This window comes from Gossypium hirsutum, chromosome A08, assembly GCF_007990345.1.
Source record: "Gossypium hirsutum isolate 1008001.06 chromosome A08, Gossypium_hirsutum_v2.1, whole genome shotgun sequence".
NCBI lineage: Eukaryota > Viridiplantae > Streptophyta > Magnoliopsida > Malvales > Malvaceae > Gossypium > Gossypium hirsutum.
Window position 1 is genome coordinate 127,152,148 of NC_053431.1, and position 12,829 is coordinate 127,164,976.

Genomic DNA, 12,829 nt, shown 5'->3' on the forward strand with positions numbered 1-12,829 from the left:
TGGTTTGGCTCAAGTTGTAGTGGCTTCTTTAAGAAAGAGGCACATTGAAGTGCCAAGTGAAGTTTACCATATCAGAGAGAGATCGATGCTTCCAGTGCTAAGTGAAAAACTAAGGTACTAGCATCATAATATACATCGTCTATTTTAACTTAATCATCCTTGTCTATTGTATCTTCTTTGTAATCTGTCTAGGTTTCTGAATAAAGCTTGCATGATAAAAAATCCCCAAGAGGACTTAACCTCGAATGGAACTGCTTCAAATCCATGGAGTCTCTGTACAATAGATCAAGTGGAGGATCTAAAAGCATTGATCGGAGTGATGCCGCTTTGCTTCGCCGGAATCATGCTGTCCATAACCGTTAATCAAGGTCAATTTATGGTAATTCAAGCAGGAACCATGGATAGACATGTAACTTCAAACTTTGAAATCCCAGCAGGTTCATTCAGCATGTTTATGATGAACACTATGGCAGTATGGATCACATTCTAGGACCGGATAGCTCTTCCTTTAGCTTCAAAGATTAAAGGCAAACCAGTATGTCTAGGTTTAAAACAAAGAATGCGGATCGGTCTTCTTTGCTCTTGTGCATCCATGGTATTCTCAGCATGTAGAGTGTGTACTCGGCGGAAAATCGCGATCGAAGAAGACTTTCCGATGAACCGCAAGCCGTTGTGCAAATGTCTGCACTATGGATACTGTCGTTTTATGATCTAGCTGGCTTGGCTGAGGCTTTCAGTGGAATTGGACAGATCGAATTCTGTTACTCCGAATTACCGAAAACCATGTCGACCATTGCGGCCAAAGTTAACGGATTCGGAGCCTTCATCGTGAACCTGGTGGCAAGTTTAATAAAAAGCTTGGTTGACAATGTTACTAAAAGGGGAGGGGAAAGTTGGGTTTCAAGCGCGCTATATGAATAAAGGGCATTATGATTACTATTATTGACTTCTTGCTGGCTTGAGCATGCTTAATTTATGTACTTTCTGGTTTGCTGCAAAGCGTACGGTCCTTGCCATGGAGATAACAAAAACCAGGCTGAGAACTCTGGCATAAGAGATCATAAGAGTATAGATCAGAGTTGAGTTTCTCGTAATATACGAGCACTTCAGTTAGATATGTGTGAGGTCGAACGAACATCTTATTGAAAATAAAATAATAAGCTTCACGAATTGTTGAAAAATGTTGAATTTTTTTACTTTAAGAAAAATACAGGATCGTATTGAACGAGGAGAATTTAAATTCAAAAGGAAGTCGTTCATTTTGCTAGGTCTATAAAATTGTTTTTTAAAAATAAAAATCTTTTAAAAAAATATAATTTTGGATCTGCGTTAAATTTTAAAAGAAATTTTTAAAATTTAGTTCAAATAAAAGATTTTAAGTTTTTAACACCCTCGCCACCTTTAAATTGGTACTTTATTAAATTCATGTTGTCTTAATTTTTAAAAATATAAATTTAATTCACTATTTAATTGTGATCTAAAAAAATAATAAATTTTTTTATAGTAAATCACAATAAAAATATCTTTGAATATTCTTTAAGTTTAAAAAATACATTAAATTCTATTTAAAAAGATAAAGGTTTTAACTCCCAATTTTAATAAACAACAATGATGTCTCACCCAACATAGTAATGGATTCATGACCTATATTAAATGGGGTTGTTACCTTATAAAAAAAATATTATAAATACACAATAATACCGAAGTAGGAATTAAATGCACCCAAGATTCCAAGGACTAAAAAGCAAAACATCTAAAATACTTAAGGCCCTAAAGCTAAATATTCCAATTTGGTTTTTGTTTTTTCTTTCTAATGTTATTTAATGAACATTTATCATTCGATTACTATCATGATTCAAGATTAAAGTATACAAAAACAAAAAGAAATGATCAAATATCTATAATAGAGAAAAGCTAAGAACATATTTATTAAAGAAAACTAAATTAAAAAGTCTTACAACTTAGAATGAACTCCAAGTTTGGTGCCTTCATTTCTTTCTCCTCGCTCATATGATTCCTCCTTCTTCTTCTTTTAACATTTTTATTTTATATATAATAAACTTAAAATAAAAAATTAGTGGGCCCAAAACAGTGAATGAGTTTGATGGCGGATAACCAAAATCAGCAGAAATTGAAAAACAATTTACCGTACAAGGATTCTTTCATGTGTACAACTTTTTGAACGAATGTTCTGATTACTCCAGAAACAACCCACACTCACCTATAATTTCGTGCAACCGGAGAAATAAATTTTTAAATATCTACTTTAACAAAAAAAATTAAATATTTAAATAAAAAAGTGCATAATTTGAATATCTATTTTTCGTATACGCCAAAAAAAAAACCAATAATTTTTTAAGTGGGGTGGCTTTGCACATTTCCAACAGGTCCATGAAACACCAAGTTTGTGGGTCTTATAATGGGACAATCAATCATATTCAACTTCAACCTTTTCCCAAAGAAGGTATACTTTCATTTGACAAAGGTACAGGTCCAAATCGGACCACTTTGGCCGAAGAAGGTTTACATACAAGCTTAGTCATATAGAATATAAGTAGAGTGATTAAAGTAAAAGGAATAATATCATTTTTAGCATTTTGATTCTTAAACTTGACAATTAAATATATTTTAGTTATTAAACTTAGATTTTTTTGAAATTTAATAATGTGGTCAATGTTGCTAAAACAAGACCAAATCAGACGGATTGAAAACTAATCAATATAATAATCTAAACAAAAGGACTAAACTAATTGAATCAAAAATTATTTAAAATTAATAAAAATAAATAAAAACTAAATAAAAATCAAGAGTTGAACATATTAAACCAATTAATTATTTAATTGTTATTGATCCAATATTCAAACCCATTAAACTAATTAAATAAAAAAATCAATAATCTAAATTATTTAACTACTAATCCGATTACTTTATATATATATTTGTATTTTTAAAGGAGGAAAGTAATGTTAAAAAGGATAACTTAATGCTCTCACGAAATACACACCATCCAACACTATCTCACCACGGATCCTAGAATTTGAGCCCTCCTTGCATTTAATGGCAACCTGTCTACAACACTCCAAATGCTTTCCAACTACAGAACCCTACACCAAACATTATCTCTTGCCTGAATTTTTTTCTAAAATTATTTGGCCTTTATCTAAAATTTTAAAAATATTCATATTCAATACCTTTACTCATAGGCGAATCTATAGGCTGGTTGGAGCCTCGGCTTAAAATTGAAAATTCTTTTAAATTTTTAAATTAGTAAAGATAAATTATATTTTGTTTCCCTAAAATTATAAAAATTTAATTTAATCATTTAAAAGTTATAAAGACATAAAATATAAAAAATTAAAATTTCATTCGGTATCTCTAAAAAATTATTCTAATTTCGCCCTTATCACTACTCAATGTATATTGAAACAAAATTAATTTAAGTGTGATAAAAGAATAATAACAGAAAAAATAATTAAAAATATATAATAATAATAATAATCGGTTTGCATACTAAATTGGTTGTATTACTTCATTTAATTCAGTTTTTAAATAATTTTAATTTTTTCACTTCAAGCACCATAATTTTCTTTTAAATTTTGTTTTAAAGCTAGTATAATTTTTTAAAGGTAGCAAAATCAAATATAAGTATCAAAATCAATATAATTATTATTTTCAGAATAAAAAATTATATTTTTCCATACAAAATAGAAAATATCATCATATGATATTTTTGTTTTGATCCGTAGAAAATGAAAAGTTAGTTCGCCCCCTTTTTCTAGTTCTCATTTAATAAGCAAGCAATTCCATAGCGTGGAAAACATCCCACCATGGAAACTCCTACAGATGAACACAGCAAGCTCAGTGAACTTTTCCTTACATCCCCTCCATCAAAACGTGGTTTCAGAACCCTGCCTTTCATCTTAGGTTCCTTGCCCTAAAAAAAAAATTGCATTCAATGGTGATTATACATTTGACGACAGAATTCGGCATGGAACAGTATGCCTAAATAATCTAACTTTTATGCCTACGTAAAGCATAAAACAGTACATCTAGCAAATAAATTCACAAAAACCCCTCAAGCATTCTGAGTAAAAACCAGTGCAAAGGATAGTATTCCTCAAGCAGTTTTTACCATTATGCCAATCATTTTTTATTATGAAATCGTTTTGACTACATGAAATAAATTATTATTAAAAAATAAATAAGGAAAGATAAATCGTGCAAAAATTATTATTAAAAACGTTTTTAGAGCTTTTTATTTCTTTTCTTTTTATTATGAAATCAATAAATATGTTTTTATTTCTTTTCTAAGTAAGTATTATATTTTTAAATATGTTTTTAACCTATTTTCATTTTTTTATAAACTATTTGGGCTTAATTTAATAAGCAACCTTTAAACTAAATCATTTTTTGAGTTAAATATTTAAATTTTTTTGGTCGAAGTAAATTTCTAGACTATAATTTAGTAACTATTATGATTCTTAAAATTCTCCCGGTTGGAAAACACCCTTCTTAATCAATTAAGAGTTAGACACATAATTTTTAGTAATATAAATATTAAATTATTATTTAATATTATAATTTTCTCTCTCCTTCTCTCCACTCCACTCCACTCCATCTTCATCTTCACCTCTCTCTCCCTTTCTTCCCCTCTATTTCAGCAGCAAAAAATGGAAAAATAAAAGGGGTTAATATAAATGAAAAGTTGTGAAAATTAAAGCGGGAATAAAAAAGGAAACTTGTTGCATCACTAAAGAATGAAAAATATTCGTATAAGACATTGTTTTTTGTTGAAATAATAATTTCCTTTGCAAAGATCATTACAACTGACAATAAGCTCAAATCTAACATCTCTTCAGATTATTATTCTCTTCTAAAATAAAATCTAATTATATAATAGTAGTTTAAATAAATAAGGACACTAACATTTTAAATCAATATGAATAATGGTAGAGTCAGAAAATGTTTTTAAAGACGGAAATTAAATTATATATTTTTAAGATAATAAAATTATATTTTTATTATTTTAATATTTTATATTTTTATATAATTTTTAAAATATTAAATTAAATTGTTATTATTTTTGAGATGTTAAAATGTAATATTACTATTATTCATAAATAATTTAAATAATAAATTATCCATTTCAAGGACCAGCCTCCGACAACGTTCTGATTACGCTACTGAATATGAGCAAAAATTAAATAAAATATGGGTACAAGATTATAGCTTGATTTGACAGTCCATCAAAAAAATTTCAATCAATCACACGTAAGTTGGGACCATGCACCATCACAATCTAACTTTTTTCCCGCATAAAGCATTAAACAGTATATCTAACAAATAAGTGCACGTTTGGTTCGCTGTATTGGATTAGAGGCGTATTGGATTAGAGGTGTATTGAATTAGAGGTGTAATAGCTAATCCACTGTTTGGTTGAATGTAATGGAATAGAGGCGTAATAGTAATCTTGTGTGTTTGGTTGAATGGAATAGAGGTGTAATAGCATAATAGAAAAAACTAAAATGACTAGAATACCCTTAGCATAAATTTGTTTTGGTAAATGATTATTGTTATTGTTATTTAAATTATAATAAGATTTTTATTATCAATAATAAATAATTTAATCATATTTAAACATAATTATTATTAAATATATTTTAATTAAAATATATAATTTAATAAAATTCTTAATAATTAATATTCTTATATTAATTTACTGAAATCATAATATATGATACTGTAAAATATAAATTAACATAATTATTATTAAATATATTTTAATTAAAATATATAATTTAATAAAATTCTTAATAATTAATATTCTTATATTAATTTACTGAAATCATAATATATGATACTGTAAAATATAAATTAACATAATTATTATTAAATATATTTTAATTAAAATATATAATTTAATGAAATTCTTAATAATTAATATTCTTATATTAATTTACTGAAATCATAATATATGATACTGTAAAATATAAATTAACATAATTATTATTAAATATATTTTAATTAAAATATATAATTTAATAAAATTCTTAATAATTAATATTCTTATATTAATTTACTGAAATCATAATATATGATACTGTAAAATATAAATTAACATAATTATTATTAAATATATTTTAATTAAAATATATAATTTAATAAAATTCTTAATAATTAATATTCTTATATGAATTTACTCAAATCATAATATATGATACTATAAATGAAAATTTGAAATAATTAATATTAAATATATTTTAATTATAATATATGATTTAAAATAATTTAAAATAATTATAACTAATAAATTATATTTTATGAATTTGTATAATCTAAAATAATAATTATTACATATAATTTAATAATTAATATTAAATTTCATAAAATACTTGATAATAAATTTTCTTATATGAATTTATACAATTTAAAATAATTAATATTAAATATAATTTAATAGTGATATATAATTTCATAAAATTCTCAATAATAAATTGTTCTTATATGAATTTACTAAAATCAATATATAACTTGAGAATTATATTCTGCATAAACATAATTAACTTATATTAAGAAAAAGTTAGATGAAAATGAAATTGTACATCATAATCCATATGTTATATAGTTTTACAACATCAAAAAGTTTGAACATTTATTTTTAATGGTGAGAAAGAAATCTTCTGACCCATTCCAATCGGGCAACAGAAGGTAAACTAAAGAAAACGATCATTTGAGTTGGATGATCGGGAATCTCCTTTCTTCTGTTCTCAGGAATGATACTAACAAGCAGGCATACAACACCCGCAACCACAGGACTTGCCACACTAGTGCCTGATAATTGTTTACAACCAGTACTGATCTTGGATCCCATAATTTCCCGCCCATATGCCACAACATCTGGTTTGACACGACCATAACTGCAAAGATAATCAAACAAGTTTAATATTCATGATCAGGACAATAAAGCTTGCTTAATAAGGGAGTTACACATGGAATATCATAAAGTATATGAAATTGAAAATAATTTAAAGCCTTCATACGATCAACACTAAAAAGAAAGGGCCGATAACAAGACCTCAATACCTTTAAAGAAAAAGTATAGTATAGTAGTTAAATTAATAAGTGACTACTCCAAAATTAAATATATTTTAAGTTTCACTGTTACCATTACACCCCCAACCAAAATAAACTTTCCAGGAGAGGCGTCCTAGCCTTTTTTTTTTCTTAAAATGAAAATGATTATGGGCTAGAAGAGCATGTTTTGAACAAAGTGAAGAACAGTTAATATCGTAGAATAGAGCAATACACTACCCATGAGGAATCTCCCAAGTACTCATGCCACGTGATGAAAATGAGGCTATGTGATCACTATAATCGATTCCACCAACACCAATAACATCACTTTGGTCTGCTGGGTTGTTTAAAGTGCCATACAATGGCCCATCATTTCCAATGGCTGACACCATGATAATATTATTGGCTGTTATTTCCCAAACCTGGAGAACCATAAAGCAGCAAGCATTAACCAAAAACGTTCAGCTCCATTGTATGTAAGGATAAGCATGCAAAACTGAATGTGGAAGTTTCAACAGCAGAGTGGGTAACTTCACTGGCTAATCCTTCCATATTTGGAAATAAATGTCCAAAGAAAACAAGCAAACTTCTTCAAAATGCAAAATATTGAAAGAGGAAGTCAACTCATGAATTTGAATGATCATAGCATGTTCATGGGATTTAAGAGAGGCCAAAAAACCTGTGGGAAGCAAGTGAATGCATTATGATTGAAGCATTTCCACATGCCACTACAACCAAACTTAGACAATTTTGCAGTTTTGAAACAAAATTATTAATGATGCTTGACAAATGAACACCAATAAACCACAGGCCATGAGAATCATACCTTCTCTACAAATGGGAGATCCAAGTAATCAGGTCCACCTATGCTCAAGTTTAGCACATCCATGTTGATTGCAATAGCATAGTTGAAAGCATCAAGGAACCAAGATGTATATGATACCTGCAATAAGCTGAGAGCAAAATTCTCATAATCCAGCCAAATTTTATAGAATAACAAATGTTAAAGGGAAAGTCCTTAGGTTGATGGATATACTGTATGATATATATCTTCTAATTATAGTAATGAACAGTTCAAAAGAGCTTCCAACTTCTGTAGTGCATGCTAGGAATTTTCAAATGGATCAAATATAAAGGAAACCAACAACAAAAAGGGTGAGATTTGCAAAGGCCTGGTGCAACATCCAATCAAAATACAAAAACAAACAAAATATCCAACACCAACTTGTGTTACCTGTGCATCAGTAAAAACACGGAAAGCATAAATTTCAGTATCTGGTGCAAAGCCAAGACATTCTGCGTCCTCACCAGCAATAACACCAGCCACAAAGGTCCCATGTCCAAGGTTATCATTCAAAGTATCCTCATTGGTCCAATTAGTTCGTTCCTGAAAAATTTACTCGCAAGAGTGATTATCAGAACTCCCTATTGAAGACCAACAAGTTATTTTCAATAAGAAAATAATTTCACACCAACAAAAGTTCAACTAACTTCATTTTCCCACTAATGATGTACCTTAATGTTTCGGAAGTGAGGATGATCAGCACGTATTCTAGTGTCGAAAATAGCCATTTTGACTTTAGCACTGGTATACCCTTTTCTCCAAAGAGCATCCGCTCCGAACAAGGAAGTAACTTGAGACCTCTGCGATATAAAAATAAGAAATTCCATAACTTTCCTCCCTCGTTTAAATTCTCATAAATTTGGCTTTGGGAAATTTAGTTAATCAAATTAAAATGTTTACCTGCATCAAAAGATGGCGACTCCAATTAAGTGAGGAATTACTTAAACCTAAATGGTGGAAATGTTTCTCTTTTTCACTAAACAACATCAAAAGATTGAGCAGAGAGCATGGTGTGGCGGGATTGCATTGGCGGGAAAATGCCCTCATCAGATAGAGAGAAGAGGAAGAGGTAACTCTCTGCCTTCTTCGGTTAAAGCTTGAGAGGGAGTTGTTGCATCTTCAGCTTCCGACAACCTCGTCAATCTAAAGCTTCTGGGTCTGTTACAGAAAACAAAGAAAGAAAGGAGAAGAATTTGGGGCTTCTGGGTTAAAACTTCTGGGTCTGTTACAGAAAACAAAGAAAGAAAAACAGAAGCAGCTCTCTTCTTGCCTTTCTCTATGGCATGCTCGACAAGAAATTGGGGCTACTGGCCGAAGGCGAAGCAAGCAATGAAGGAGATAAAGAGAGACAGACCCAGGAAACAGAGGGCAAATTAGGGCGTGAAAAATAAAACGGATGTAAACTGAGGAGAAGCCAGGGATTAGAAAACAGAGAATTTCGGGGATTAGGGGCATAACGTATTAGGGGTGTATTAGGCAATACATTGAATCAAACACCTGCTTAAGAGGGGCTTAAGTGGGGCCCACGGATTAGGGGTGTATTGGCTAATCCAATACACCCAACCAAACATAGTGTAAATTCACAAGTTCTCAAGCATTCCAAGTAAAAACCAGTGCAAATGATAGCATTCGTCGAGCAATTTTTACCATTATGCCAATCATTTTTTTTATTAACATGAAATAAATTATTATTAAAAAAAAAAAGACAAATTGTGCAAAAATTATAATAAAAAACGATTTTAGAGCTTTTTATTTCTTTTCCTTTTATTAGTAAATAAATAAACATACAATTATATCATGATTTTTTTTAAATTTTGTTTTAAAGCTGGTATAATTTTTTAAAGTGCAGTAAAATCAAATATTAAAAACAAATGTTGAATACAGGAACAAAGCTAGAATTTTTTTTAAGGAGATTAAAATTAAATTGTAATTTTTATAATGGTAAAAATATAATTTTTAAATGATTAAATTAAAAATTTATTATTTTTAAGGGGTGAAAATGTAATTTTATCTTTATTAATTTAAAATTTTAAAAATTTTAAAGAATATAAATATAAAATTTTCTATTTTAGAAGGGCCAGGGCCAGGGCCTGCCAATCCCCTAAATTTGGCCTTGGTTGAATAACATTAATTTTTTTCTTCTTCAAGTTTTAAACATTATTAAAATTTTAAAATATTGTACTTATTCTTTAAGATTTTGTTTTTAAGCTTTTTCTAAATTAACAATGTTTGAAAAATTAACTCTCTTATTAAACATGTTCCCATTTTTAACAATATTTTATATTTTTTAAAATGGGTTTTTAACAATTTTTATACCTTTATTAAGAAGCCCTAAACTATATATTTTTATATAACTAAACTAAAACTCCGTAATTATTATAGTCCATATTCATTATTTCTATTAAAAAATCTCTTCGTTTAATTAAGAGTTGACATATGATATTTTTAATAAAATAAAATAATTATTTAATATTAGATTTTCTCTCTCCTCTCACTTTCTCTCTCTCCCCCTCCATCTTTATTTTCTTCCATTATTTACGACAGCAAAAATGGAAGAAAAAAAAACAACTCTAGATTTAAAGGAAAAGAGAAAAAAGAAGTGAAAAAATTGTGGGAAAGAAAGTAGAAAAGATAAAACGAAGCAATGGCCAATGATACATTTGTTAACTATATTTTTAGATTTTATTGAATGATTTTTAATATAACATAACAATAATCAAAATTCTTTTTTAAAATTAAGTATATGTTCATAATTATGATTTTTTTATTACAAAAAATATTATAGTATTTTTAACATTAAAAATATTATAATAATATTAATACTTTTTTATATTACTTAAAAGATTGTAAATTTCAATATATATTTCTATTTAAAGTAAATTTATATGACCATTAAATAATTTACTGTAAAATTATTATAGTATTGGTATTGTTCAAAAAAATTAACATTAAATATTTTAACATTACTTAAAAGATTTATAAAATATTGATTAAATTATTTTAATAAGGTAAAAACTATTAATATTACTAAACAAAATTATCAAGTTATTAAAAACTATTAAAATTTATAGACTTCTTTTTTTTTTTCTTTTTTTTTATGAATCTACCTTTTGTATTATATTGTAGCATTTATAAGGTGAAGAGAAACCCTCGAAATTTCTAGATGTTAAATTATTATTTCCTTAATTTCGGTTCCGGGAAGGATCTAAAACTTTCATCTTTTTTCCAGAACAATTTGGAATGCAGTCAAAGCCTCGTAATATTATTGATTTTGACTACTAGATGGAAATATTATTACTAGAAACGTGTTTAGAGCCTTTTTTATTGTAAAATCAATAAACATGCAAAGGGAAGAAATAAAATATGTTGACTACATATGAACGAATTATTGTCGTTTGGACATTATCACACATATTTGCTTCAATATATTTACATTCACATAGACAACATTGACCTAATAGTTTAGGTATACTTTATAAATTTTTTTAAAACAATAAATATCATTCAAAAATCAAACAATTTCAAAAAATATCTATGTCAACAATGAAGTAAAATAAATTGCCATACATACCATCATGTCCTTGTGTTTAAAGTTTTAACAATTTAATTAGTTTTTCCATTCAAATAATAAATATTATTTTTCATTTAAGTACTTAAATTTTATTTTTTATTAAAGTAGTTACCTAAAATTTTATTCATTTATTACTTTAGGTACCAATCATTAACTCACGTTAATAAAAAAGCTTTGCATCAATCAAGATATATGACATTTTTAATTAAATAAAAGATGATCTCACATTCTCTTTCCTTTCATCTTCATATATTTTTTGAAAGAAATTTCTACAATTTTTTGAAATAAATTCTACTTCAAATTTCTCCAATTAAAACAAACTCTCATTTTCAATATTAAAATAAATCATCATCTTAGCCAAAAGCAAACCCATTTTCAATATTAGAAACTCAAAACAGGAAAGAAAAAGAAGTGACAGAAAAGAAAACCTCCATTTTCTCCTTTTTTTTAGACCATGACAAGTTGTTTTTTTTTAGGGTTTCTTATTTCACACTTTGCTAAGAAGATGATGAAGGAAGGGAGGGGAAGGGAAGGGAAGGGAAAGAGATAGAATATTTTTATTTCTAATTTAATTTTTATTTAATGTTAATTTTTATTTTTTATTTATTTAAAAAATTACGTGTAATAATTTAGTTGTTTCTAAAATTTTATTTTAGCAATAATTAACTATTGGACTAGAAATGATAATGAAATAAAGTTTTAAGTGTCTACTTTGACAAAAAAAAATTTCAAATAGTTAAATGAGAAAATTTGTATAGTTTAATTATTTATTTTTCATTTAAGACAAAGAAAAAACCAAAATTTTCTTCAGTGGGGTCAGAGGCGATTCTAGGGGGCTAGCATGGCCCCGGCTCCCCCTAAAATAAAAAATTACCATTTAAGTTTTCTATTTTTTTTTAAATTTTAAATTAGTAAAGGTAAAATTACACTTTGGCCCTCCTTAAAATTATAAAAATTTGATTTAATCTTTTAAAAATTATAAAGATATAGACTATAAAAAATTAAAATTTTATTCGGCTCCTATAAAATTGTTCTGCCTTCACCCCTGAGTGGGGTGTCTTTGCACTTTTACAACATGATTAATGAAATCTCAACTCTATTTTATTTTACTTTTCTTTACATAATTGGAGTGAAGAGTGAAGTTATTTGGGATTAAACTCAAACTCTCAACTTAAAACATAATACTCTTATCACTAAATCAATAAGCTGGCAAGTTTATTGATTTTATAATCAAACAACGAATCATATTTAAGCTTAGTCATACTTAATAAAGTCGGAGTGATCAAAATTAAAGAGAATATAATTTTTTGCTCCTAAACTTAGTAATTAGGTCTATTTTG

General features: G+C 27.5%; 1 protein-coding gene across 1 annotated transcript; it reads right to left on the reverse strand.

Moving 5' to 3' along the window:
- Positions 1–3,775: 3,775 nt before the first annotated feature.
- Positions 3,776–9,358, reverse strand: LOC121205108 (subtilisin-like protease SBT6.1). Its single transcript, XM_041076040.1, has 8 exons — positions 8,819–9,358; positions 8,590–8,718; positions 8,309–8,461; positions 7,901–8,017; positions 7,312–7,496; positions 6,676–6,917; positions 4,017–4,024; positions 3,776–3,934 (listed from the first exon to the last, which is right to left on the reverse strand). Exons 1-8 carry the CDS (start codon positions 8,963–8,965, stop codon positions 3,776–3,778), a joined length of 1,140 nt encoding a protein of 379 aa, XP_040931974.1. The 5' UTR covers positions 8,966–9,358.
- Positions 9,359–12,829: the final 3,471 nt, after the last annotated feature.